Source organism: Pseudonaja textilis, chromosome 2 (assembly GCF_049901715.1).
Source record: "Pseudonaja textilis isolate UNSWEBS1 chromosome 2, rPseTex1.2, whole genome shotgun sequence".
NCBI lineage: Eukaryota > Metazoa > Chordata > Lepidosauria > Squamata > Elapidae > Pseudonaja > Pseudonaja textilis.
Window position 1 is genome coordinate 49,911,487 of NC_141991.1, and position 26,279 is coordinate 49,937,765.

General features: G+C 35.9%; 2 protein-coding genes across 6 annotated transcripts in view; one reads left to right on the plus strand and one right to left on the minus strand.

The window, feature by feature from the left end:
* TASOR (transcription activation suppressor) overlaps positions 1-16,704 on the plus strand; it is a 58,963-nt gene extending 42,259 nt beyond the window's left edge. The window contains exons 24-26 of the transcript XR_015741636.1: positions 10,154-10,379; positions 11,916-11,982; positions 14,578-16,704. The gene's annotated coding sequence lies outside the window, so the exon portion shown is untranslated. The remainder of the gene's footprint in view (positions 1-10,153; positions 10,380-11,915; positions 11,983-14,577) is intronic.
* Positions 4,079-26,279, minus strand: part of CCDC66 (coiled-coil domain containing 66) — a 37,252-nt gene continuing 15,051 nt past the window's right edge. For 2 of the 5 annotated variants that reach the window (XM_026723804.2, XM_087923855.1), the window contains 11 exons: positions 24,221-24,352; positions 22,975-23,207; positions 21,829-21,913; positions 20,920-21,081; positions 19,506-19,653; positions 18,777-18,929; positions 15,114-15,589; positions 12,577-12,611; positions 11,919-12,193; positions 10,266-10,387; positions 4,079-4,396 (listed from right to left, as the gene is read on the minus strand). In XM_026723804.2, the coding sequence (XP_026579589.1) occupies positions 4,310-4,396; positions 10,266-10,387; positions 11,919-12,193; positions 12,577-12,611; positions 15,114-15,589; positions 18,777-18,929; positions 19,506-19,653; positions 20,920-21,081; positions 21,829-21,913; positions 22,975-23,207; positions 24,221-24,352 (1,908 nt within the window). In that variant the 3' untranslated portion in view covers positions 4,079-4,309. Of the gene's footprint in view, positions 6,145-10,265; positions 10,388-11,918; positions 12,194-12,576; positions 12,612-15,113; positions 15,590-18,776; positions 18,930-19,505; positions 19,654-20,919; positions 21,082-21,828; positions 21,914-22,974; positions 23,208-24,220; positions 24,353-26,279 lie in introns of all 5 variants that reach the window. The other 3 variants (XM_087923857.1, XM_087923858.1, XM_087923859.1) reach the window with 3 other exon arrangements.

A 26,279-nucleotide genomic window follows, 5' to 3' on the forward strand; every position in this document is an offset into this window, starting at 1 on the left:
CATGTCCCCTTCTGACTTGTGAAAGCTTCCCAGGAGGTGACGGGTGGACTCTGGCAGTGGATTAATGCTTCCCTACCAGGAGTGCCTCGGCACTTTAAGGAGGCTGTGGACTACCCTTTTCTCAAGAAGCCATCACTGGATACCCTGTTGGATAATTTCCAATCTGTCTCCAGTCTTCCCTTTTTGGAGAAGGTTATTGAGAAGGTGGTTGCATGGCAGCTCCAGAGGTTTCTGGATGAAACGGATTATCTACACCTCTACCAGTCAGCATTCAGCCCTGGATATGGGACAAAAATGCTTTTGGATGATCTCTGGTGGGAGTGGGATTTGATATATATATCCTTGCTCTACTTGACCTCTTGGCAGCTTTCAGTACCATCAACTATGGTATCTTGGAGCGGTTTCAGGGATTGGGAGTGGAGGGCTCTGTGCTATCCTGGTTCACTTTCTCACTGGCCGCTTTCGATGTTAATAGGAGATGAGAAATCCAGCCCTCGCCCTCTACTTTGCAGGGTCCCGCAGGGCTTTGTACTTTCTCCTACATGAAGCTGTTGGGCGAGATCACCCATCGTCATGGACTGAGATAATATGCTGATGATACTCAGCTGTATGTCTTGGCCCTTGGTGAGTTAAGTGGTAGCATGACCTTCCTCTTGCAGTGCTTGGAGACTATTAGGGGTTGGATGGTGAGCAACAGGTTGAAACTGAATTCTACAAGACTTAAGTAGATCTGGGTTTGGGGTTCTTTGGCCCATGGAGAATTGCCACCTTTGGTCTTGGATGGGGTGGCACTGCCCAAAACAAGCCCTATGCATAATCTGGGGATTCTGGACTCGCAACTCCTGCTCAAAGAGCAGATAGCAGTCGTGGCCAGGAAGTCCTTTGTACAATTGCAGTTTGTGTACCAGTTACGCCCTTTCCTGGACAATCCCTATTCACGGTCAGTCATTCCCTCATCACCTCCAGTCTTGACTATTGCAACATGATATACATGGAGATACTCCTGAACAGCATCTGGAAACTTCAGTTGCTGCAAAATGCAATGGACCACATGGTTTTGTGCAGACCTCAGTGTGCACATGTGTTCACCTGTGGGAACTGCATTGGTTGCCAATTTGCTTCTAGGTGCACTTCAAGCTGCTGGTTGTCCCCTTTAAAGCCTTTCATAGCTTTGGGACCAGGTTATCTGAGGGAGGCAAGGAATGTTGTGGGTCCTGTTCCCTAAGGAGATACATCTTGACAGGACCCAGAAGAAGGGCCTTCTCAATGGTGGCTCCTCTCTGGAATATTATCGCTCCAGAGGTCAGACTGGCCCCCACTCTTAACACTCTTTCGGAAGGCCCTGAAGACTTGGTTCTGTCAGCAGGCCTGGGAACCCATAGCTGGATGGAACCCATTAAATGGCTAGTATGAATATATGTTGTCAGGCTGGAGTTACTATTTTATTTTTATTTTTATTCCTTTTCCCCTTTTACATGCTGTTTTTATATCCTTATAAGCTGTCTTGTCGAATAGGCAGCAATATAAATTTTCTAAATATAATTGTTACCAGAAATATTTAAGTACTTTGATTTTTCTGATCACACCTTAATCTGATAACAATTTGTTTATACGTTTAATATTATTTTGCAGAAAAGTTTGCATTGTTTCCCCTTCTCTTTTTAGCCTCTATTATAAATCCATACTAAGATGAGCTGAAAGTATATTTGTGGATGCTAGGAGTCAGCATTGATGGCATGTGATCAATCAAAGATGGGCTGGTTAAAATCTGGTTTTTAAAGGAGGAATGTATACATGCAATAGTGCTATGAAAGCATGCAGAAATACCAGTAGCTTCTGAACATCAGATATTTTCTGTTGGCTATAGTTAAAATGAAGTAGTCTGTATTAAAACTTTAATTTGCAGATATTGAACTTTGTCCAAATGATTTATTTTTAAATTTGCAATTTAGCATTTGAGTTTCAGTATTTGAATTGTTTGGATATAGTTCCACTTGCAAATGCAGGTTTGTAAAGTAAAACACTAGACCAAGTATATAGAATTTGTTTTATTCCTAGCATTTTCATGCAAGTGGAGGGTCCATTTTATTTAGATCAACTTAGTGCTGATCCATTTATTGTGACACAAATTGACTGAGAGGTTTGTTGCCCAAACCTGACCAGATCAAACTGGGTCTCGGCCCAGTTGAATGGAAGCTGCAAGCCATCTGAAAAAAAAAAGTATGAAAAATCTTACGTTTCTCAATTTCTGGATCAAAAGTGGGTTTATATTATTTTAATCATTTTTATATCAAATTAAGAAACCACTGCAGGCAGTCCTAAGGCATTGGCAATATAAAGCCAATTTCTGTGTTAAGAATGTCCAACTTAAGGAAAACCCCTGGATATAAACAGGTTGCCTATTATTTAAAATGGCAAATGTTCTTCAAGCCAGCAAGGTGCTGAATCTGCATGTTTTTAATATACAGCCTGTTTTCAGTGGTTCCTGAGGTCGTTGCTGGTCATTCCATTAATAGGCAGTACAAATTCTAACTTAAATAGACATTTGGTTAACGACAGATTTAGAGAATGGAATTTATTCACAATCCAGAAACTGCTTGTACTCTGTAATGTCTATTATGTGGACTCCATTACATCTTAAGTACTCAATCCCTTGTTCTATGTTGGGATGGTTTTGAAGTTTGTTATTGGGGGTGGGTATGTGGGTGATGGAAGGTATGAGGTTTAGTCCTGTCCCTCTAGTGACTTTCCAGGGTTGTTTGAGGCTGGTAAGATGAAAGCAAGGTTGGGTTTCTTCTTCCAAAAAGATGCTTCCCTCAGAAGAAATCTGACAGGTATCTTGAAAGATTGCAGAATTGAGCGTTTAGATTTTCATAGATAATGATAGTTGCTCTAATTGTAATTGGTGTGGCAGTCATTTTAATGTTTGATTCAGATTAAATGCTAAGCCATGATTTTAATTAGGGATTAATGTTTAAGAGAAGGAATTAATCGAAGCAACTTGCCATGAATTCTATTCTACAATAAATATTCAGTGCAGAAAGTAGAATGTCAACTAAAAAGATACTCCTTTGCTCTTTCTAGCTGCCAGAAAAAGGGAGCAGGGGAAAACAGTGCATTCTTTAAATGCCTAGAGAATCACCCTGACAGCCCAAAGTTGTTGGAGCGCAATAATATTATTGGAGAGCATAATTGATGATTCTTGGCTATGGATGTGTTCCATTGGAGAATATACATCCAGGAGATGGGGGGATGACCAGGGTCAAGGGACAAATGAATGATGTATTTTAGTATCGGCTGCATCCAGCTAACACCAACATGGCCACTTCTAATCAATTTTATTTTTTCTGAGAGATGCGGCTAGAGACTTATGATTTGAATGGGGGTGGATTTGTTGGAGTCCTGACATAGAGATAAAATACACATCAGTTTTCAATTCAGGCAAAAAATATTAATTGGTTGAACACTATTGTATATTCTTAATTTATTAACTTTATTGCCATGTGGGAGAGAAACCATGTTACAGTGAGGCTTATTTTGCAAATCATCAGATGTAACTGTAACTATATTAATTTGCATTTAGAAACTGCTAAAAATCTCCTGAAAAATAATGAAATGAAAAAGCTAGTATTACAATGGAAAATAGGATTATCTTCTAAATCGTGCAAAAACTCAACAGCATGTTCTAATTGCATTATTTGGCATGTTTTCTAAATTCTGAGATTACTTTTAGTTGAAACCATTTTAATTAAAATTGAGTTGTGATTTCTACCTATAGAATTACATGCTTCACAATTCATTTTAAATATATGTAAAGCAAGACACATGTAATATGCAATGTTTATAAAGCGTCTTAACATTTTATTGTAAAATAATTACTTGGCATTCATTATGGTTCTGTTCATACAGGTCACAGCCTAGGAGTTCATTATGCCCTTATTAACTCCATATAAGCACAAAATTGTTGTATGTTTAAAATTCTCTAAGATTTTTTATAGGAACAGCTATTAAACATGGGTTGATGTATCTGAATCACTGCTTACACTGTCAATTAAAATGCAACTCAGGTAGCCATGGATATTGAAAATTCAAGTATTTTATTTCTCATGCTAAATACATAAAATTTAAATTAGGTACACAAATACTGTGTAAACAAGTCACATTATCATATAATTTCATATGAAATAAAATTTTTAATTACTGAAACTTTATCCCAAATATACAAAAGTCCATATTCTACAAACTTGGTTCATAATTACAGTATAAAGTGCCAACACAGCAAAACATCCATTCATCATAGCTGAAGTACTTAAAGTGGTAAAATAAAGTTTTCTTCTTGAGACGTAAGACTTGGAATAAGGCATGTCTCCAGTTCTTTCTGCTTCTGGAGGAGCCCCTGGAAAGATAAATGAATATGCTTTTACAAAACACTGAAATTGTTTTTCTGCTATTTTAAACAGCAATCATAAATTCACACACAACTTATAGTAGATACCTGTAATGGATAAGTTACCCCTAGAAAAGAGTTATCAATTATATTCTGTTTATGCTAAACAGATTTTAAAATATTTGCTTTGTTAGAAAGTAAATTCTCAGTCATGTAGAAAATGATGGCGATTAAATTTAAAGCGCAGGTGCTTTTCTGGAAGATAAAATTACACCTATAAATAATTTATTCTTTAATAAAGAATTCTATAAAGAATTCTATTATCTCAATACCCATAACAAAGTAGATTGCATATTTCTGTACAAATATTTCAATGTAACAACTTTTGATCAAGATCCCTTCTCATTGCAAGTTTAATTACAGAGCCTAAATGAAAGAATTTTTCTCTCAGAGGCAATGATCATTTGGATTTCAAGTAGAATAGCTATTGTCATTTAGGATACTGACAGCATTTATGAGCCTGTCCTGCAGATAACTACATAATGCCTTGTTAATATTGAACTCTAGAGACAGGTGGGGACTGCTCTACTATAACAGCATCCCTACCTGGTATGTTGAAAATCTACTGATTTCCTCAATGGGTGATAGAATTTCTCAGACTTAAAAGTGCTGGGAGATTTTAATGTGCCTTCCTTGGTGGAAAGGGGTAAGAGGCTACCTAAGAGGTCATTGCCACCATGACAAACAGATATGAATCATATCGTTGACAGCTTGATATATGGAAGACTACAACACCCTAACATTTTTCATTTGAGGATAGATGTGATGATCTTAAGACTAAGGGTATTAACACCTATCCTTGTCATAGTTCGATCATGCTCTGATTGCTTTGGAACCGACTGTTGTTACCAACTTCCACAAGGAGATCCCATTCGATCAGTTTTCTCTAGGCATTTAAGGAATTACTTGATTTTCAAAGAGTGATTGAGGATCGTCCCAAAGCTCTAATGGGCAGTCCAGCTAAGATTTCAGTTGCCCACTGGAAAAACAGGGCATTAGTGGCTTTGTGCTAAGAGGTCTCCCAGCTCTCCAATCCAAGGGAACTCCTTGGTGAACAGAAGCTCTGGGTGATGAAGCAGCAGAGAAAACACTCAGAAGGATGCTGACGGAAAATTAATCTTACCTATCAGAAAAAGCTCAGGTTTCAGCCTAAATATTGAGCTGTTTGTTACTACATCTGCAAAATTTTACCAATCAGTCCCTTTAAAGATCACATTGAGTGAGCATAGAAAGAAAAGTGAGGTTATGAGGAATTTTCTAGACATCTGGAAGGTCACTTAAGACTTGCTCAGAATTTGGTCTCAGCTGGACAGGTCCCATAGAGGTGATGAACATAACTTGCAAAGATATCTGGGAGGACTTTAAGCAGATGACTTCTAAGGAAATTGACAGAATTCTATGCAAATGTAGACTACATCTGGATTCCCATTTTCCCTGGTTGGTGAGATCTTCCAATAAGATGATACAAATGTAAGTCTAGAAGTTGCTCATGAATCCTTTCTTCTGCAAGACTGATTGCATTTTTCCATCTTTCCTGACACACTTTTTGTCATGGATATGATGAAGGACAGGGGTGTCAAACTTGCATCATCACAGCATCATCACGTAATGTATCACAACTTTTCCCCCTTCAACCAGGTGGCGTGGCCAGGGCATGATGCATCTGGCCCGCAGGGCACATGTTTGACATCCTTGATCTAGGATATTCAACAAACATGGAGTTAAGGATTCAATTGGAGATTAGAATGAGACTGGCTTGATATGTGAATACAGTTGTTACAGCTGTTATTTCAAAGTCTAGAATATTGCTAAGCTTTAAAACATCAACTAGACATTTCCCAAAAAATACGAAAGATGACATTAGATTCAATAATAAAGAATGGTTAGGCAAAATGAAATGGTCATCTCAAGTGGCAATATGGAATTGGTTTCACAAATTTTCTTTCCATCTTGTGAGAAGTAAAAAAGAAGAAATAATTATTCCTGTAAAAGAAAAAATGTAAAAGGATCAACATATTTCTCTTCTGTTTCTCTTCTATATAATCTTAAAAAACCCGGCGAAATGTTAACACAGACAAGTGCTGATGAGATAAGAACCATTCAGCATACGTTTAAGCAGAAGTCTATTTGAGGATAGTTGTCATGCTGACCCAGAAGAGAAGTTAGTGTAAACAGAGTAGGATGTAGCAGTAAATGATTAGTTGTTAAGCATGTCACTATGGCTAGATTGTGAATCCAGGCAAAATTTTAAAAAATCATTTTAGAATCATCCAATATTAATTTCAACAATTTTAGCCAATTGGGCAGCAGAGAAGGTGGGAGGTCTTGATGTGTATAAAAAAATGTAAAATTGTCTGTTTAATTGCCTTGGTGCCTCAGCCCAGAAGAGGACTAAGTGCCATCTTTTGTGCAAAAGTCAATAAATCCTGGACTTTACAGTGTCTCCTGTCTGTTGTTTTAACTGAAACTTTGGATTCTCACAATCTCGTTATGAACTGATCCTGAATAAAAGAAGAAATTATAAACATGTTCTCCACCTTTAGTTTTCTCAGTTTTGCATCAGTCACAAACTGATATGAGTTTCTAAAAAAAAAAAAAAAACTTAAAACCCAACTGCAAGTAAATTCAAAGAAGAAAAAATGGAGGTCAAGCTAGGTTAATAAAAAGGTTTGTGAAGATCTGAAAACATAAAAAGGGCACATCAGACAATGGGAAGAAAGTGGGAGATTACCAAATAAGAGACTCATCTGTACAGAAATGTACAGATTGAAGTGTACAGATGTATAAGAAAGATGAAGACTAATGAGTTTGGGTTGTATCAAGTATGACAAAAAAATTCTTCAGGTATGTTCAAAACAACGAAAAAGAAATCGCTATTAAGTTACTCAATGAAAATTCAAAAATCACTCAAACTGTGGTTTGTAATCAATTCAGAGAAGTGGTTGATTAGAGTGCAACACTATTAAGTCTTCAGCCATATTCTAGTCACCATTTTTTACCTAATGTTCTGACATTAAGAGTTGGAGGGAATGCTTATCCAATATCCAGTTGTATAAAAAAAACGGTGGGTGGGAAGAATGAAATTAAACAGAAACACATGAAAAACTATTTATTTTGGAAATGTGTGTAACTTTCCCAAGTTATAAACACCTGGAATTTTCTCATTTGGCACGAGGATGTCTGAAATTAAATCATAATTGCTTCCAACCAGAATAAGAATCAATAGTGTAATATGGTTACAACAAAGACAATTTTAGTTGCTGCCAGCAAAAATAAAACTTCCAAATTGGAGACTGGTTCAAAGAACATTGAAGGAATTCATTGTTGAAAGTAATCTTATGATTGAAAGAGCTGGACCTGTTTAACTTTGAGGTGAGATATGACAGTACTCTTCAAATACCTGAAAGGATGCTATAAAGAAGGTCAAACCCTGTCCTCCATCATCCTAGTATGCAAGGTACAGAATTAGGAATGTTAGAAAATAATCTACTGGCCTCAGTAGTTAGAAAGGACAACCAACTATGAGGTGGTACACTCCTCTTCGTGGGATGTGCTGAAGCAGAGATTATATCTGTCAGGAATGCTTTAGTTGATTTTCCTACGCTAAAGGGATAGACTTAATGAATACACTTTATCTTTTACCATTGTAGAACATTTCCATTACACACATTTGTAATTTTCCCAGGTGCATTTTTGTTTTCTGGTTAAACAATAGTAACACAATTACTTAATAAGGTTATTTACAGATGAAAAATAAATAATTAAAATAGGTTAGGCTGATAAACAGCATGGACAAAAACATCGAGTATTAAAAGAGGATATAAAGATAATTCCATCCATCCATCCATCCATCCATCCATCCATCCATCTTCATTACCTTATTTCCTTTTGAGGTAAGTAATGCAAAATAGAGACAGACTAGGTAAAGAATTGGTAACCTGTATTTTTTCTACACTGCATGAAAATAAGATTATTTACAAATATAGAGCTGAAACAATAGAAATATGAATAGGTGATGGAGACCTGGACATAATAAATATGTAGTTTGTTTCTTCAAAAAAAAAATCAACATGAAAAGCCTGAGCAGCTTTAATGAATGGATGCCATAATACAACAGTTGGATGGTGCAATCAGTGTAACAGCAACTGAGACTATTTCTGCCATGCCATGCTTCAATCTAATGTATACAGAAAACTGAAACATCTGAAATAATAAATAAATTACACCATTTCTGGAAAGTCTAACAGATGGAGCTTCAGATGTATTAATTGCTGCCTTCTGCTCTGGATTTATAATGGCAAGTGGAAATGAGTAACACTTGCCAGTAATATTTCCATTTGCCATCATAAATGGGTATTCTGAAAGGCACTGGAAAATACAGATGACTACTGGGAGTTATATTTATTAAAAGAGTAATGGAGGATTATTCAAAAGGATTAATGCTAGTTATCAATCAAAGCATAATCATAAGAACATTGGAAGAATATCTGAAGGACAGTGAAGATGATGTACTGAACCTAGCACACCACAAAGTTTTACTGCATACTGGAGAGACCAAACTGGCCTACAAGAAAGACCAAATGAAGAATAAAAAAGAGACATGGCAAGGCAAAGTGTTTACATGTCCAGTACATTAAAAAAATAGGCAAAGCAGATGACAAGACCTGGCAATAGCATTAACACCCTCAAACAAGAACTATCTGCCTATCCAAGGTCCTTGGGAAGGATTTGATAGGTGGATAAAAAGGCCAAGTCCAATCTAAACATCTGGCTGACTGCAATTAACAATAATAGTCAGAATAGTGATATTCTCCCAAATGAAGGGACACATAATGTATCATTTGGAATATTAGGAATATCACCTTTATTATGTAAATATTTTTCAACATTAAAGAATAGAAATGTTTAAAACGGAAATTACTTGACCTATTAAACATTTAGAAAGCATAAAAAGTTGCATAGATACTGATATATTTGATGTTAATTTGAAATTAATATGAAGACTCTTAACACATGTAATACAAGAACTTTTAAAAGTAGAAGACATTACTATAGTTCTATTCCTGCCAAATATCAGAAAGACTGGTTTTTTCCCTGGGACTTGACTATTATATTAATCAATAAGAGAGGCAAAAGGATTGTGACTGATGCAAAACTGGGAGAGCTAAAAGTGAAGAACATATTTATAGTTTCTTTTTTATTCAAGAAGACTAACTCATAACAACAGGGAAAGAAAATTTGTGGAAGGAATTTCTACCAGTTTCTGGAATAAGGACACTGTGTAGTTTTAGGGTTATATTTGTAAATATGTAACACAAAAGGGTATTCCTCAATAAATGGAGATCAATTTTAAATATTCAACCCCACTAATCATAGAAAAATGGTTGCAAATATAGTGTCTGTCTCCTAGTAAATATGCTATGGAATTCAGTCTCCTATCAGCTATGAATAATTTCTGCACTTTGAGAAGTAGAAACATGATTATAAATAAATGGAACAATTCTGTTATGTCCAATAGTTTGAAGCAATTTTCCTCCCAATTTTCATGACTCTAAACATTTCATACTTTTATGAAAGCTTTAGAAAAGTTAATCAGAAGCAGAATATATGAATTATGTAGAAGCACATTACATGTAAACCATATTGTAATAACTGATTAATGAAATTTTTGTGTCTTTTTTTACAAAATGGAAATATTGCAAACAGAATGTAACCTTAGAGTGAAAAATTCAGCACAAACGATCAATGGTAAACAATGCGATATCAGTGGACTTTATGAAAAAGTCAACAGCAACTTTACTACACCGAAGTAAATTACCTCTCGCAGCTCTGAAAGTCCTTTGAGTATGGCTTGCTGCCTGTCTCTCACCATATTAGGATTAAAAAGAGGATCCCTTATGTGATCAGAGCTAAAAACCTGCCGTGGTTTATGGTAAGTATCTAAAGATAAATATAGATACAATTAATTGTACTATAAACAATTAGTGTCATTTTTAATATTGTGCATGAATAAATTATGGTATGTCTTCGCTTGAAATTTGTTTGAAAGAGAATGCATATATAGCCTTCTAAAGAATTTAGTTTACCTTTAGCCAGTTTCAAAAATACAGTTTCACAGAAGCAGTATTCTACATTTACTGATAGAACAGCAATAACAATAGCACTTAGACTTATATATTTATAGCAGGGGTCGCCAACCTTTTGGACCTCTGGGACCACCAAACTCATAATTTTAGATCCCAGGGACCGCTAACCGGTTCTGTGGGTGTGACCTAATTTGTGGGTGTGGCTTGGTGGTCATGTGACTGGCTGGGCATGGCTTGTATGTAAATATTATAAATATTTATATAAATATTGAATTTTTGATAAAAAAGAGCAACTTTTACCCAAAATCAGGCAAAGCAGGCAGGCAGATTGAGTTGCTCACAGAATTACAGGTTCATTCAGAAATCTATCTATCTGCCACTGGCTAGCTCACTCTGTCACATAAAATTTGCTAGCAAGCAAACTCACAAAATTAACTCACAACATACAATGTATGTAAATATTGATTTTTTTTATAAAAAAAGCAATTTGTACCCCAAATCAGGCAAAACAGGCAGATTGAGTTGCTCACAGAATCCATTCAGTGATCTATCTATCTGCCATCAGCTAGCTCAGTCTCTCAAATTTGCTTGCCGTGAGTCTGCACTGAATTTGCTTGCAAGCAAACCTTCAGTCCTAAGGGAAGCAGAGCCAAAGATCTAAAGACTAGCTAGAAAGCAAGAAATCCAACCATTTCCTGCTTTCTAGCTAATCTAAATCTCCTGGCACAGCAGAACAGATAATGGTTGGAAAAAGGAAACATAGCAATTTTAGCAGGCAAGTTTGCCAGGTAAGGAGTGGGTGGGGAGTGTTCCTACGGGCCATGTGGGCTGCTTAGCCTTGTGTTTCTGTGCAGCTTGGATTAATTGCTTTGGGGAGGTACTCTGGGGGTGAGATTTCTCTGCGGCCCACCAAAATTTTCTCAAGGCCCACCAGTGGGCCATGGTTGGCGACCACTGCTTTATAGGGCTTTACAGCCCCTCTCTAAGCAGTTTAGAGTCACCCTATTGCCTCAACAATTTGGGTCCTCATTTTACTGACCTCAGAAAGGCGGACAGCTGAGTTAACCTTGAGCCGGTCAGGACTGAACTCCTGGCAGTGGGCAGAGTTAGCCTGCAATACTGAATTAAAACCATTGCACCACCAGGGCTCAAGATGAGATCTATGTGATTAACTGTTAGTGACCCCATGGATAAATTTTCTCCTTGAACATCTGATTACAAATAGAATATATTTATGTTTAGATTGATAGATTTAAAATTAATGTTTTTCTCTTAAATATTTCATTTTGTTCAGTACTGAATTAAAACAGCACTGTAAAACAAGCAGTATATTAAAATCTTTATTCAGTAACCATAAGCATTTCTTGAATTCTCTACTGCAGTACCATTCAGCTCTTGGTATTGTGGCTCATGCGTGGAGGGCCTAGTCAAAGGTGCATCTGGATCAAGGTAATATATTTCATTTGTTCGCACATAAGGAACAAAATGAGATGAAGGAGGTCTTTCAGCTTCAGCAGTTGGAAGAGACCTTTCACACCGATGCTGATCTGTAGAAATACTTTTTGGGCTTCCATTTTTGCTGTTATGAACTGGGAAATCAGAAGTCTTTAGTTGTTGCTGTAATCTGTTTTTAACTGCTGGAACAGGTGGAGAGTCAGATCTGTTTAGAACAAACAATTCAGCTGCAGAAAATAATTTCAACCGGAATTTTCTTCATTTTATCAATCTATTATTAACTTCTGCTTATATTTAAATGCAATCTTGAAAATGTAGATCTCCTTCCACACGAACAGCCTTTATTTTGTTTAAGGGTAATTCAAAGGAGCTATGAGTGAAGATGAAGTTGTCTGATATTTGATATTTTAACAAACTTGTGTACATTTGATTTCTTAATGCAAATTTTTTCTCTAACAAGAATAGCTAAAACTTTGGAATTTATGCTAATTTTACTTTTAAATACAGTATCATAAAAATTGAGAACTTGATTATGTTACACAGATACAAAATCGATACTTTACTAGAGAAAGACAAGCTAATACCAACCTTTGTTCAAACAATTTTTTTGAGAATTGTTCTTCCTAAAATAAGATGAAAATAAACAAAGTTATTTTCACCACATTGTATTCCATAATGAACCCTATAATGAATCTTCTGAAATCTTCCCCATTGAGCTTGCTTGCCAGAAATTGGCAAAAAAGGTTGCAAATGACAACCATATGACAATGGGACACTATGATGGCTGGAACTCTGAGGACCAGTCATAAGTACCACTCATTCAGAGCAGGTTAGAATGGTCAATGAATGGTGGTTACCAATGGGCCACCTGTACCTCTAGACCAAGGGTGTAAAACTCAATTGTATCATAGCTCAGATTGTGACGTATCGTGACTTTTTTTTACCTTTGTGGAGCCGGGGTGGGCGTGGCCTGTGCATGATATATCTGGCTGGCGGACCACCAGTTTGACAGGTCTGCTCTAGACTGATGCAGAGTTTTAGAGGGATTCCAATATTAATTCAATTTATATAAATAAATAATAATGAAAATTCTAATAGCAAATCAAGATGCTCAAATTTCTTTGGTTAAATTGTCCCATGATGCTGATAATTTACATTTTCAGATTTTCCACTTTAAACCTAGACATTTATTTTAAAGCCTATGAGAATGTTTCCCCCCCAATATTACCCACTTTGAACTTGATTAGAAGGAAATGTATCACAACAGAGATAGCAGAGATTGTTTTTTCCAGCTTTGAAAGCTGCTAGGGATATATGGTCAGTTAAATAAAACTAATTTTAAACTATTAAATTAAGTGGCTACCTTTTAATCCAAATCACACGAGAAATTTGATCTGAACCTAATTTGAAGACAGAGGATAAATAGTTTTATTGGAAGTTTGGGGCCAAGCAAGAAATAAATACTTTACATCAGTTTTTGGATAATTTTAAGGATTTTAGACTATGCTGAGTATAACTTAAAATTATTGGCTTGGCAATATATATAAAATGAAAACATATATTGATCAAATAATATAATCTAGATACATTAGCAATTTCAGAGATCTTTGGAATTCTAAAATCTGTGAGACACTTTATTTGAAGTGAAATCAGTAATACAATTTTATGCAAAACAAAAAATGTGATGAAGTAAACATTGGTAATATGTTTGAAACATAGGAGGAATTCGAATATCCAACTTTAGAAAATCAATGGGTCCAAATTTCAAAAACCATAACATATATATCTAAAGAATCAATTAAATTCAACAGTAAATGAAGTGTGTATTAAGAACCCTGGCTCTACTGATCACAGATGGGAAAAAATATTCCTGATGTTAACACCTTCAAGATGTACTGTATTTTCCGAACTATAAGCCGCTACTTTTTTCCCACACTTTGAACCCTGCGGCTTGTACAACAATGCGGCTTATCTACAGATTTTTCTTCGCTAACTGCCATCAGGGGGCACAGAAACATGACAGATGCAAGAGGTCAATGCAAAGAAGAAGGCGCTACTAGTAGTTTTTGGCGCGCTCGGCGCAAGCAGCCCGACATGCACGAATGCAAAATATTTTTTGCACCCTCATCATGGAAAGTACACGAAGAAAAGCATATGATGCAGCTTTTAAGTTGAAAGCAATCCATCTGTCTATCCAGGAAGGAAACAGAACTGCTGCACATAAGCTTGGCATTAATGAATCAACGGTGAGACATTGGAGATGTCTGGCTGCATGCGAAGAGCATTCTTCTCTTTCTGTGTAAATATCTCATTTCACAACGTATATATCTGTGGCTTATAGTCTGGTGTGGCTAATATATGTAAAAAAAAAATTTCTTTAAAAATTTAGTGTGTGCGGCTTATATTCTGATGCGCTCTATAGTCTGGAAAATACGGTATCCTTCTATCAAAATTTTAAAAGTCTATTGTAAAAATAAGAAACTGCAGCAATGCATTTCTATGTGTTCTGGATTTAATAAATGTAAGGACTGAATTAATTTTATTATACTAATACATGGCTCTTCTTTTTTCTTCTTTTAATCACTGTAGTTACATACATGAGAAGAGAATGGAGAAGAGGAGGAAAAGGTGCTGGTGTGGCATAGCGCCAGTAGCATACTTAGCACTACACAGCAGCATACATCATTCTTAGAAATACTTCTGAGGAATTTTCATTTTTTAATTTGATTTTTTATCCAGCCTTCATTACTTATTAGGTAACTCAAGGTGGCGAACATACATAACATCCTTTCTCTTCCTATTTTCCCCACAATAGCAATCCAATAAGATGGGTTGGGCTGAGGGAGTGTGACTAGCCCAAAGTCACCTAGCCAGCTTTCATGCCTGAGACAGAACTAGAATTCACCGTCTTTTTAGTTGCCGCTTTAACCATGACAGTAAAATAACCCTATTATTTTGTTCTTCTCATAAATGTAATTCAATTATTTATAGCTGATTTTGTGGTATTTTCTATTATACTTCATTCCTCTGTGTGTAACATTCAATTTACCACTACTGCAAGTATTTATACTTGTCTGAGACAATGGTTTATGACTAGGCCATCCTCACATTTTGAAGGCACTTACTTTACTTTTGACCTCATCTTCTTGGCGAGGTGAGAGGGCTCTATCTGGGGAAACACCATTTTTCTTGCAAAGATTACCAGGGCTGTTTCTTTCAACCAACTGAAGCAATGCCATTTGTCGCTGTGCTTTCTTTTCTTCCCTCTGCTTTTGCTGGAGTCTGGGATATTTCTCAGAGGCCGGAATATATCTTTTGCAAGGTTTGTTTATGTTCCAGTCCATCTTTTCCCCATTTTTTCCCACTGCCTTTGGATGTTTCTGCTTTGGGGGACACTGTTCATAGCGACTGCAACAGCTGATAATATTCTCTTTTTCTGAAATCTTTTTATCTAGATATTGTTCTTCTTTCTTGCTTCTTTTATTGCTGAAGTCCATTATATATTCTACAGCAACATCTGGAGATGCACAGTCCATTCTTCCTTCCCCAGCTGGCGTAGGGGAAATTTCAGAATCAGTGGGAAAATCAGTGATTGCAAACTCTAACCAAAAAAAAAAAACAAGTTTAAATAATTCCTTCAATATGTTTACTCAAACATCACTCATAATAATTAACATTACTCTAAACTTTTTACTCTGAATGCCAGTTAAGATTTTAAAAAAAATCAGCATTAGTAAACAAATTTAATGTTTATCCAAATTTTTAAATTGACCTTATCCAAGGTGAGTATATGACCACTAAATCCAATGGAAATAATCTCCAATATGATACTGTGGTGAGCGTTACATTATATTGGTAATAAATCTATTCCAACATAATTTATCTCTAGTCACTAATAAAGCCTAATACTCTACATCTTTATCTTTTATTTTCAGTGTGAATCTATCCATCTTTGCACAATCCAATATTTTCCAAATTATATTTTCATCTGATGGGGTGTTCTCATTTTTCCAATATTGTGCAAATACAATTCTTGCTTCAATCAGAACATGTAAAATTAAATATATCATAGTTTTCTGGTATAATACCTAACAAAAATATTTCTGGCTTCAAATCTATATGCTGCTTAATCATTTTTTATTTGATTTGTCAATTGCTTACAAGATAATAGGTATAAGTATAAACATAGTTATGAATACATGGATACATATAAGAAAAATAAAAGAAACCATTTTCCAACCATGTGTGTATTTTTGTCCAGTATTTTCTTGCTTTCGTACATGTCAACCATATATGATAATAAGTACCTGGGGTTTGATTACACTTCCAGCATTTGGAGGACATGTTGTTAAACATTTTTGCTAGTCTTGCCGGTGGCAAATGCTACCTCTAAAACATTTTGTAGAGATTTTCCTTATAAGCAATAGCCATTGTCAGTTTGTAATTCCTATCCCAAAGTTTTTGCCATTTATCTAGTTCTTGTATAGCTAAAGTTTTTTGCCCCTATCGTTTCTTTAACTTGTTCATCTTGCATTTTAAAGTTTATTTTCCAAATTAATAAGATTTGGATGTATAAATGCTTCCATTGTAGAAAGCCAGACTGGTATTTTCCTATAGTTTTGTGATTTAATTTTTTCCCATACTAAAAGTAAAGCATTCCTCACATAATGTTTTTGAAAATATCTATGTGCAGTACTTCTCCCATACCATGAAAAAGCATGCCAAACTAATTGAAGATCATGTCCCTTCAATAATAATCTTATATGCCTCAAATTCTTTTATCCATGTAAGTACAGATGCCTGATAGTATAGCTCCCTATCTGGTAGCCCCAAACCCCCATTGCCTTTGGACTCCTGTAACATTTTCAATGTTATTCTTGCCAGATATATTTCAAAATGGCTTTATTTAATTCTTCAAAATACTTCTTCCTCTAGTTTAATTGGTATTGTTTGAAATAAGAAAAGTAAATTTCGCTAATATATTCATTTTTATGGTAGCTATTCTATCATTGATAGTTGTAAATTCTTCCATTTCTCAAAATCCAACTTAATTTGTTGCATTAATTTTGTGTAGTTATCATCTTTAATTGTTGCACATCTTGCTGTTAAGTGGATGCCTAAATATTTCACTTTCTTTACTATCTGAAGGTCTATTTTCTGTCAATTCATTTCTCTATTTGTCTGTAAGGGTTTTTTGGTAATATTTTAGTTTTTTCTTTATTTTCAATCCTGCAATGTCTTCATATTCCTTGATTTTCCCTATCAATCTGGGGCCAGTTTCTAATGGTTCCAGTATAAAAACCAGATCATCTGCAAATGCTTGTAGTTTATATTTCTTTATTTCCATCCCTTTTATTTCTGGATCCTATCTAATATTTCTAGTTAACACTTCAATGTTAATATAAATAATAATGGGGATAGTGAATATCCTTGTCTTTTTTTTTTTTTAATATAGAAATTTTCTGTCACATCTTCATTCACCATCACTTTTGCTCTCTGGTTTGTGTAAATCGCCTTAATCATCTTTATAAATTTTTCACCAAAGTAAGAGACATTTTGAAAGTAGTGTTTAAATCAGTGACAGCAATCGCTAGCATATCAAATTGCTAGCATTTGGTGAGCCTGATGAACCTGCTTCCTCCTGCCAGCTGTCAGGCTATGCATTTTGAACAGAGTGTAGTTTCTGAGCTATCCAATGGCAGACCCACATACACTGTGTTACAGAAGGGCAAGGTGCAGCAACTGCAGAACTGTTACGTCTTTTGATTGACCTGCATTTTCCAATTAACACTTTATAGCAACAGCAATAGCACTTAGACTTATATACCGCTTCACAGTGCTTTACAATCCCCGCTAAGTGGTTTAGAGTCAGCATATTGCCCCCAACTATCTGGGTCCTCATTTTACTGACCTCTGGAAGAATGGAAGATCAAGTCAACCTTGAGCCTGGTGAGATTCGAACTGCAAATTGCAGGCAGCTTTATATTTTATATAACGTGTTTATTTAAATACTGATATTTTAAGTTTCGTACTTTTTAATATTCTGTATTTCACATTGCAAAATATTATTGTATATGACATGTTTTGTTTTTATTAGTTTCCTCACAGTTGGTTTTTCTAATGCATTTTGTGATGTATTTTTAATTGTCTGTACACTGCTTTGTCTCATTCTATTTTGAAAGTTTATACATTGAAACAAACAAACAAAGGCTCATCTGGCCTAGGTATAAATTCAAGCTGAAAAGTGTACAGGTTTTCTCTAGGAGCCACTGTAATTGAAGAAAAGGGAGGGAAGTGAACTGAGGGCAAGTTATCCAATGTGGCTGGAATGAGAGATGTCTCCTTCAAGAGGGGCTACCCAATTGCTTTAAAGGCAGGTGGTACCTTCCCACTCTTAAAAAAAAAGTTTATCACAACAGATTTCAGACGTCACCCTTTATCCAACTGCCCCAAAGGAGACAGATGGGGCACAAATCCAATCCACAGCAGGAAGAGCTCATGCTAAGGGTACCCTGTCTACTTCCTCAGTTTCTACAAACTCAGAAAAATTCCAGATGCCCTCTTGAAGTGTTTTTCAAGTCAACCCAGCAGTCTGTCCAACTCTGAACAAATGCAAAAGATTTTGTCAGCTGCAAAATCTGCAGAAGTGTCACAGTAATGTGTGAGTCCACTAGACTTAGCAAAAAGCTGTGGGGTAACACCAAACAGGATTGTTGAACAAGAGTCTGCCAAAGCAATATAGCGTGGAAAAATACATAAATAAAAAGTTGCATAATGAATTAAGGTACCTGTCTGCACAGCTGTGTCTTTCTGAGGAGAGAAATTACTTTTCTTTCTCTCATTTGTTTCATTGTTAGTCTCTGAAAAACAGTGATTCTGATAATTAGGAGTCTCTAAAACCCCATTCAAGTCAGTGTAATTATTCTCCTTAGTTGTATCACCTAAAGAGAAGAAAAGTCAAAGAACATTCCAACTCTATTTCTTAACATCAGTTTAATGCTGAACTCAAACCTTTGTTTTTGTCAATACTTTTAGCATAAATACTACTTAGTAAGGCAGAGTAGGAACAAGGAAATTATGTATACATACATACACATTAACATGAATACTTATGAAAATATCACCCCAATATCTGCCAATAAATTGAACTTTTCAAACCAAACAGATGGCCCAATCTAGGTGTACCTTACATATTACAAAAACTTTCCTTTAATTTTATTTTTTTAAAAAAACAGCATATATGTAAAATAAAAGTTCCATAAAATATATAAAAATATATTCTAAAAAGAAAGAAAAGGGGAGGTAGTGCTATATAGAAAAAATGTTAATATTATGGTTACATGTATTTAAATTTAGTTATAATACACCATCAATAAGAGACTGTATTGAAAGTGTTTTCAAAAACATTTTCAAAAATCTGTTGGGAAATATTTTGTGTTCTAAGAAGTTTCTCACATCAAGGAATATAGAAACAAATTTTCATTCAGTTCTGTATTATTTTTAAGTATGATACTAACCACCACCAAGGTTCTTTTGCAGTTTTGAAGTGTCATGTCCTTTCTGAGCCAAACTTTTAATCCGCTGCTCTTGCTTTAATCTTTGAGCTAATTCTTGAGCTTTCTGCATTGTTTGATACAACTCATTTGTTTTAAGGGTCATGATTTCCTAATAGGATAAAAAAGCATTAGGAAAATCCTATTTTCCTAATAGAATAAATAAAAGCAAGAATACTGTAAAAATAAACACTAAACCTATTTAAAACACTGTATGTTTGTTTGCATATTATAAGATATTCAAAGGAGAAATCTGTATGAGTATCTGAAAGAGATAAAGTATTTTTAAGATGTTTCTAACGCAATGCAGTTAGGGTAAATAGCAACTAGAAGTGAAAAAGGGACAAACAGAACTGAGAAACTAAGTGAAAGAAATATATGAGAACATTATCCTGGGCATGACAATAAACCTCTCTCTACAAATGCACATTCACATAGCAACAGAAGATTCAAGGAAGAGGTAAGTTGTTTTTATTACAAATATGGAAGCGAAATACCACTCATGCATCATCACAAAATCTCCAGAACTGTAAAGCCTACAAACTTGAAATTTGGCATGTATATTCTTCTTGGCGCTCACCAAGAAAGGATTTTTCGAAATGACCATCAGTGCATTAGTATTTTGTATATTATTATTAACACGCTCTGATGCTAAGGAGTTCTACTCCCCCTCCCTACCTGAAATCTGTTCCAAATGCAAAACACAAGCAGAGGAGAGGAGTTTCAGTTTCAGTTTCCAAGCAGCAAGCAGCTTTAGTACAGAACAGTTGAGCTAAGTCATGCCCAGTCTCCTTGCTGTCTCCTTGCACACTTAGCAAATACTGTTTCAGTTTCCATGTTTCAGTTTCCAAACAGCCCTCAACTCTCTCAAACACTGACAGGACACTAGCCAGATGAATACTGATAGATGCTGGTAGGCAGAGGCACATTTCCCCCCCCTTATTTTCTTCCCCCCAAACTAAGCCCGATCACATAGTTTTGTAACACAGGTATAGAGCTAGTTTTGTCATATTTATCAATCAGCACAAGAGTTTAAATCCTGCATCTGTTTCTCTTACCCATATGTAGTAATGAATTTTTGTCATCTATTTTTAAGCCTTGAATGTTGCAGGTTTTTTGATAAGTTTTGTTTGGGCTTAATTCTGGCTTTGCTAGCTTCAGCCCTCACTGAAGAAGCAAACAAGGACAAAAACCTAAATAAAAATTTCAGAAATATCTTGTTGCTTGAGTAAGGCTTTAAGTGGAAATTTTTCAATTTCATAATCTTTGATATTTCTTCAGCCTGAGGGTAAATAAACCCAGCTTAAATAGAAACCTGACAGACTTATTTGAGGCTGATGTGGATTGGTTTATTGCCATGGAACATGTGAATGTTTACCTCTTTTAGTTTTTGCTTTAGCAGGTCTTCTTCAAACTGTTTCTTCATCAATTCCTGTTCTCTGGCAAGCCGGTGCTCTTCTTCTTGTTCCTCCATTCTTCTTTGTTCCTCTTCTGCCTGTTTCTTTTTTCGCTTTTCTTCCACTTGAGCCATGATAGCTTTCTAGAAACCAAATTTGCAACATGTTTTAATCTACGCTAAAAGCTTCCTTCGTCCTATCTTCTTACTTCGTTTTGCTTAGGGTTTTTTTGATTCTGAGTCATTAAAACTTTATATCGGTCTTCGGTATAACTGGCTAAAAATACAGTATACGTAGAAAAACATATACAGTGGAGCTACTTGATCTCAAAAAAATCATTGCATTCAATTGGACGGCTTCTCCAATTCAAGCAAGCTTAGAAGAGGTTTCTCAAACCGGAAGTCAAAAGCAGCAGCTAGGAGATGGTGCTTTCTACTGCTGACAAAACTTATCATAATTTTGTTTAGGACAATTTCTGCTTAAATGGATGTATGAGAAAAGGGTCAAGTGGTGGTTTACAAATAGATTATGAAATCATTGGTTTCAAAATATACCTCCATTCTTAAAATGATAAAAACTCTGTTACCATCTGGCTCCCTTAAAAATTCAAAGAAGAAATGATACAGATAAGCCTGTATTACTGAGAGATTGGAAACGTATGTGTCATAAACTTATTTAAAAATAATTAGGTTTAGTTTGAGAAAAGCTCTGTCATGGTCCTAATCACATTCTAAACTTCATTCTATTGGCACAGTTCACGTTACTTGTTCCATTTGTTTTGTGTTTTTTTTTTATCCAATGCTGGTGCTTTGTCTTTTAATCCAATGCCAGTGCTCTTACGGAAAAACATAAATCAATAAACTAGAAAGGCAACGTTATAGTGATTTTACCTGATGTTCTAATTGTTTTTGTCGTCGTCTTCCTCGTTCCTCAATCTGAGCAGGATCCAGAAGAGCAGTCATTGAACGAAGGAAACTATCAGCAGAGGGGAATTTGGAAAGATATGTAATTAAACAAACTGTAGCTCTTTTGTCACAAAGCACCACATCTTTTCCTAGAATCTCCATCGTCCTATCCCCCTTCCCTTTTCATTATTTTCCAGGGTCCCTTTTTAACTTTTAAACAGGGGACTAAGAGATCTGAATTAAATTATAAGAAGTCTGGATTTACATAAAAGAGTTAGAAATCAACAAAGAAACAGAGATAATGTTAGTAAAAATAAAACTACATTCACTGAACAAAACAGTTCTGAAAAAAATACCTAGAGTTTCTGCCTATATTTTTCCTTCACTAATTTACCTTACTGACTTCAAGTTTCCTAGGACTTTTCAGTAGAGAACTAATGCTTGCCTCAATCAGAAAATCCAGTTTTATAGTCTTTGTTACCCTAACAAATTGCAGCCAGCTCTGAATCGAGAAAAATAAACTTCTAACTTCCTTTCCCAGTCTGAATTCTCCCCAGCCCTTAGTGGAGATGGAAAATAGAATGAAATACTTGGGTTTATCAACTACCTGCAACCCCCTTAATCCATAAACATTCAAAAGCATTGTAAAAAGGCCCTGTGACATTTCAGGAGACTAGATACAATATTCAAAATGATTTCACACAAATACCTTTATTCTCTAAGAAGTATATATATATATATATATATATATATAGTTAAACAAGACAAATCTGTAGAAAAAAAAGAAATCCTACAGTAATAGCAATAGCACCTATACCACTTTACAATGCTTTAGAGCCCTCTCTAAGCAGGTTACAGAGTCAGCATATTGCCCCCAACAATCTGGGTTCTCATTTTACCCACCTCATACGGATAGAAGGCTGAGTCAACCTTGAGCTTAGTAAGATTCGAACTGCCAAACTGCAGGCAGCAGAAGTAGCCTGCAGTCTAACCACTGCACCACCGTGACTCATAATGCAGATAAATAAGAGTTGCAAGTACAAGTAAAATTAATTTATTGAAAGAACAGTTTTATAGGTTATGCTGATTAATGCCAGATTACAACCTGGGAGAAAAAGTTTAGGCAATCACCTGGCTTTTTGATTTGGCTCTGAAATATAGTTTCCAACGGCTTTTCCTGGAATCTCTATCTCTGTAGGTGTGAGGCAAGACAAGGCTGAAGATGAACAAGCTGTATGGTCATGGGAGAGCTGTACAGCCTCAGGAGTCTTTTGATATGTTGTATTTAAAGGATATTGTATAAACGAATTCATAGGATTCTTGAAAGAATCAAAATGTATTGTCCATTTGTCATGCTCTTCACCCTAAAGAAATACAAAGAAAATGTTTAAATATATGTCCACATTTTCTTTTATGAAGCTCAAACAAAAGTGTTGGGGCACAACAGAACCACAGAATGGGGGGCTTAGCTGTTTAGACTGAAGCTTAAAACTTCCTTAAATTTCGGACTATTAGGGATCAGCTCTATTCTTTAGGCATCTGCAAGGACTGATCAATATAGATAAATAGGGAGACCAAGCATGGTAGATTTCAGAAGTGCCACTGGGAACTTTCACTTATGAGTTGTTCCATTAAGTTTGGAGGTCTCTGAAGCGGTGGCAAGATGCCAGTCAAGAAGATTCTCTGAGATTATGGGCAAGAGATCTGAAACTCCAGAGTGGATATTAAACAGGGCCATAGAAATATGCATCCCATCTTGAATGGGACTGAACACTCAATCTAGGGGAACTTTTTGATAACATGCCACTAAAACACTGCGACTTTTCATATGGCTTGTGCCAATTTCTTCCAAACAGCCATTTATATTTCCCCTTTATCTTTTTCCATAGGGCTATATATTCTTGTTACAGGACACATATGTAAAGAATGTTCATTAGTGAGCTTAAAGGTCATAGATGCTCTAACACATTTGACTAGCTGTGGAGCACACTTTGTTAAACCAAGGAGCGAGGGGATTAGGATTGAATGCCTGGACAGTATAATATTACATCTCAAAAATTCCACTGAAATATATTAAAGACATTCTCCACACCAAGCAATTACTGTTTGAGTTCAGGAATGTTTGATATATTGACAAATTGTTGAGAAGCATTTGTAGATTTCACTGGACCATTTATTTGAGGGTTCTTAAAACTTGAGTAGCCAGGATTCAAATTTTTTATGCTAACTGGAATCTTTATTTTCCCTAGCAATTTCAACATGCACGTTTTGTACTTCCATTGCTATAATTCTGTTTTCTAAAAAAACAGCTCGATTAATGTTTTTATTAGATCTTCCATTTTTTTCTTATTTAAAGTGGCCTTATAACTATGACTACCTTCAAAAAATTACATTTTTCTTCCATTTTTCGCTGCTTGTCAGCTTCCTTTTGCTTATCAAGCTCTTCAAGCCATTTTTTCTGTTGCTCACGTTTCACAGCACTAAAAGGATGCTCTATTGGTGTTGCTTCCTAAAAGGAGAACACTGGTTATTTTCGTTGCCCCTTTACTTTTGTCATACATGTACATAAAAAAGGAGGAAGTTAAATAAATTCAGTTTATCCAATTTGATTTTAATCTTTAGCCTTTGCCCTACGTATTTGTTGTGGTTAGCCGGCAGCAGATGCAGATAGCTGAGGTGAGCGAGGACTCCGATGAAGGGCCAGGACCATCAGGGAGTGAACTGCCTTCAGAGATTGTGGCGGCTGGCAGCAGTGACGAGAAGGTTCCCTAGGAGCCTGTGCCAAGTGCACGTGCATGAAGGATTACTCAGAGGAAAGAATAATTACAGCAGCTACAGGCAACTCGGGAGTAAGGCTGCAAGGTAATGGCCCCTCCCTCAAGAGGATAAAAGCCAGGTTTGGAAAAGCGTTCTTTGCAGAAAGCAAAGAAATTCTGGTGGACATCTTAGTTCGTGAATCTTGCAAATTAGTTCTTATCTCTGGGTTTTTGGCAGCCTTGACAAACAACTTGGCAAGGCTCTTTCTTGTTGGAGATAATTGTTGGAAAGCAGCCTTTTATCTGTAAAGGAACAGCATTCGTGATTAAACCTTGAAAGGTGGGGGCTGCTGCCTTTGTCTGTGTTTGCTCTCTGAGAACCCGGATGGGTCAGAACAGTATTGTGGGTAATGATCATATTATTTCTGACTGCAATTTAAGGTACTGAAACCTCTTGTCTTTGAACTACTTATTTCTTCAAGACTGTTGCATTAAAATCCTTGCTGAGCCATCAAATATTTGGAACTTGAGATACCAATTAGGTTGGGACATTTTAATTTTAAACTTCAATTTAATTATAATTACTGTGTATTTTGAATATATAGGTAGTCCTCGACTTACAACCATTTGTTCAGCAACCCTAACTTATGGCTAGTCCCAATTGTGGTTATAAGTTGAAGACTACCTATATAATTATATCTATATCTATCATTTTTGACGTACATTCATTCTTATGTATCTAAATAACCTGTATAGGTACAGGAACTTTATGACACAAAATAAACAAAATGTTGTTTTCGATGCATATATATATGGTTTGAAACATTACATACATTTAGTAACTTACACTTTGACCATTTATAATAAAATCAAGTTAGAGGTAATTTTGTCAACCCTGAAGTTGACCTGAGGCCATTTTGAGGCTTCAGTTTTGCCACACTGGAGCTGAGGGGCAGAGAAGGGGGAATAGAGATAGTTGGGGTTTTGTAGCCAAAACAAAATACTTTCTCCTGGGAATCAAGGACATTCCCACAGGTGGTCGGAGAGAGGAGTAGTGAAGTTACCAGATAACCGGATGGCACCTTGATTGGACCATGTGACGGGTTGTTTGGGGGAGGGGAAAACTTTCTTTTAATTAAGTGTAAACGACTTTGAATGTTCCCGTGGTTTTCACCTGCCTGTGCCAATACGAGATGTCCAATAAAACTATTATTTGAGGAACTTACCTGCCTCAGAGGTCAACCTGAAACAAGTAAAAGTTTGCTAATGTCATAGGATTTTCTCTTCATTTCCCTATAGTTTTTGTCACTTCCAAGCCTTCTCTAAATGTCTCTCAATCTTCTGAAACAGAATTGGAAGATGCAGTCTGGATACACTGGCCCATCCCCTTCCACTGATAGAAGTAATATCAGGAGCAGTTAATTGCCTTTTTCATTTTCTGCACATCCTTTAACTGTAACCAAATTAGTGCCCATGCAAAATATGGCCCGAAGTGCATTCATTAGATTTGCCTTAAAAGCAGGGGTGGGATGCTGCTAGTATAACAACTGGTTTGTTGATCACATGCTTTGCGCTTCATGTACGCACAGCGCGCATGAACAGCAAAACAAAAATCCTTACCTGCTATGTTACTTTAGGGGAGTTAACACAGCTGAGGAGCGGCCATCAACTCTTTCACAC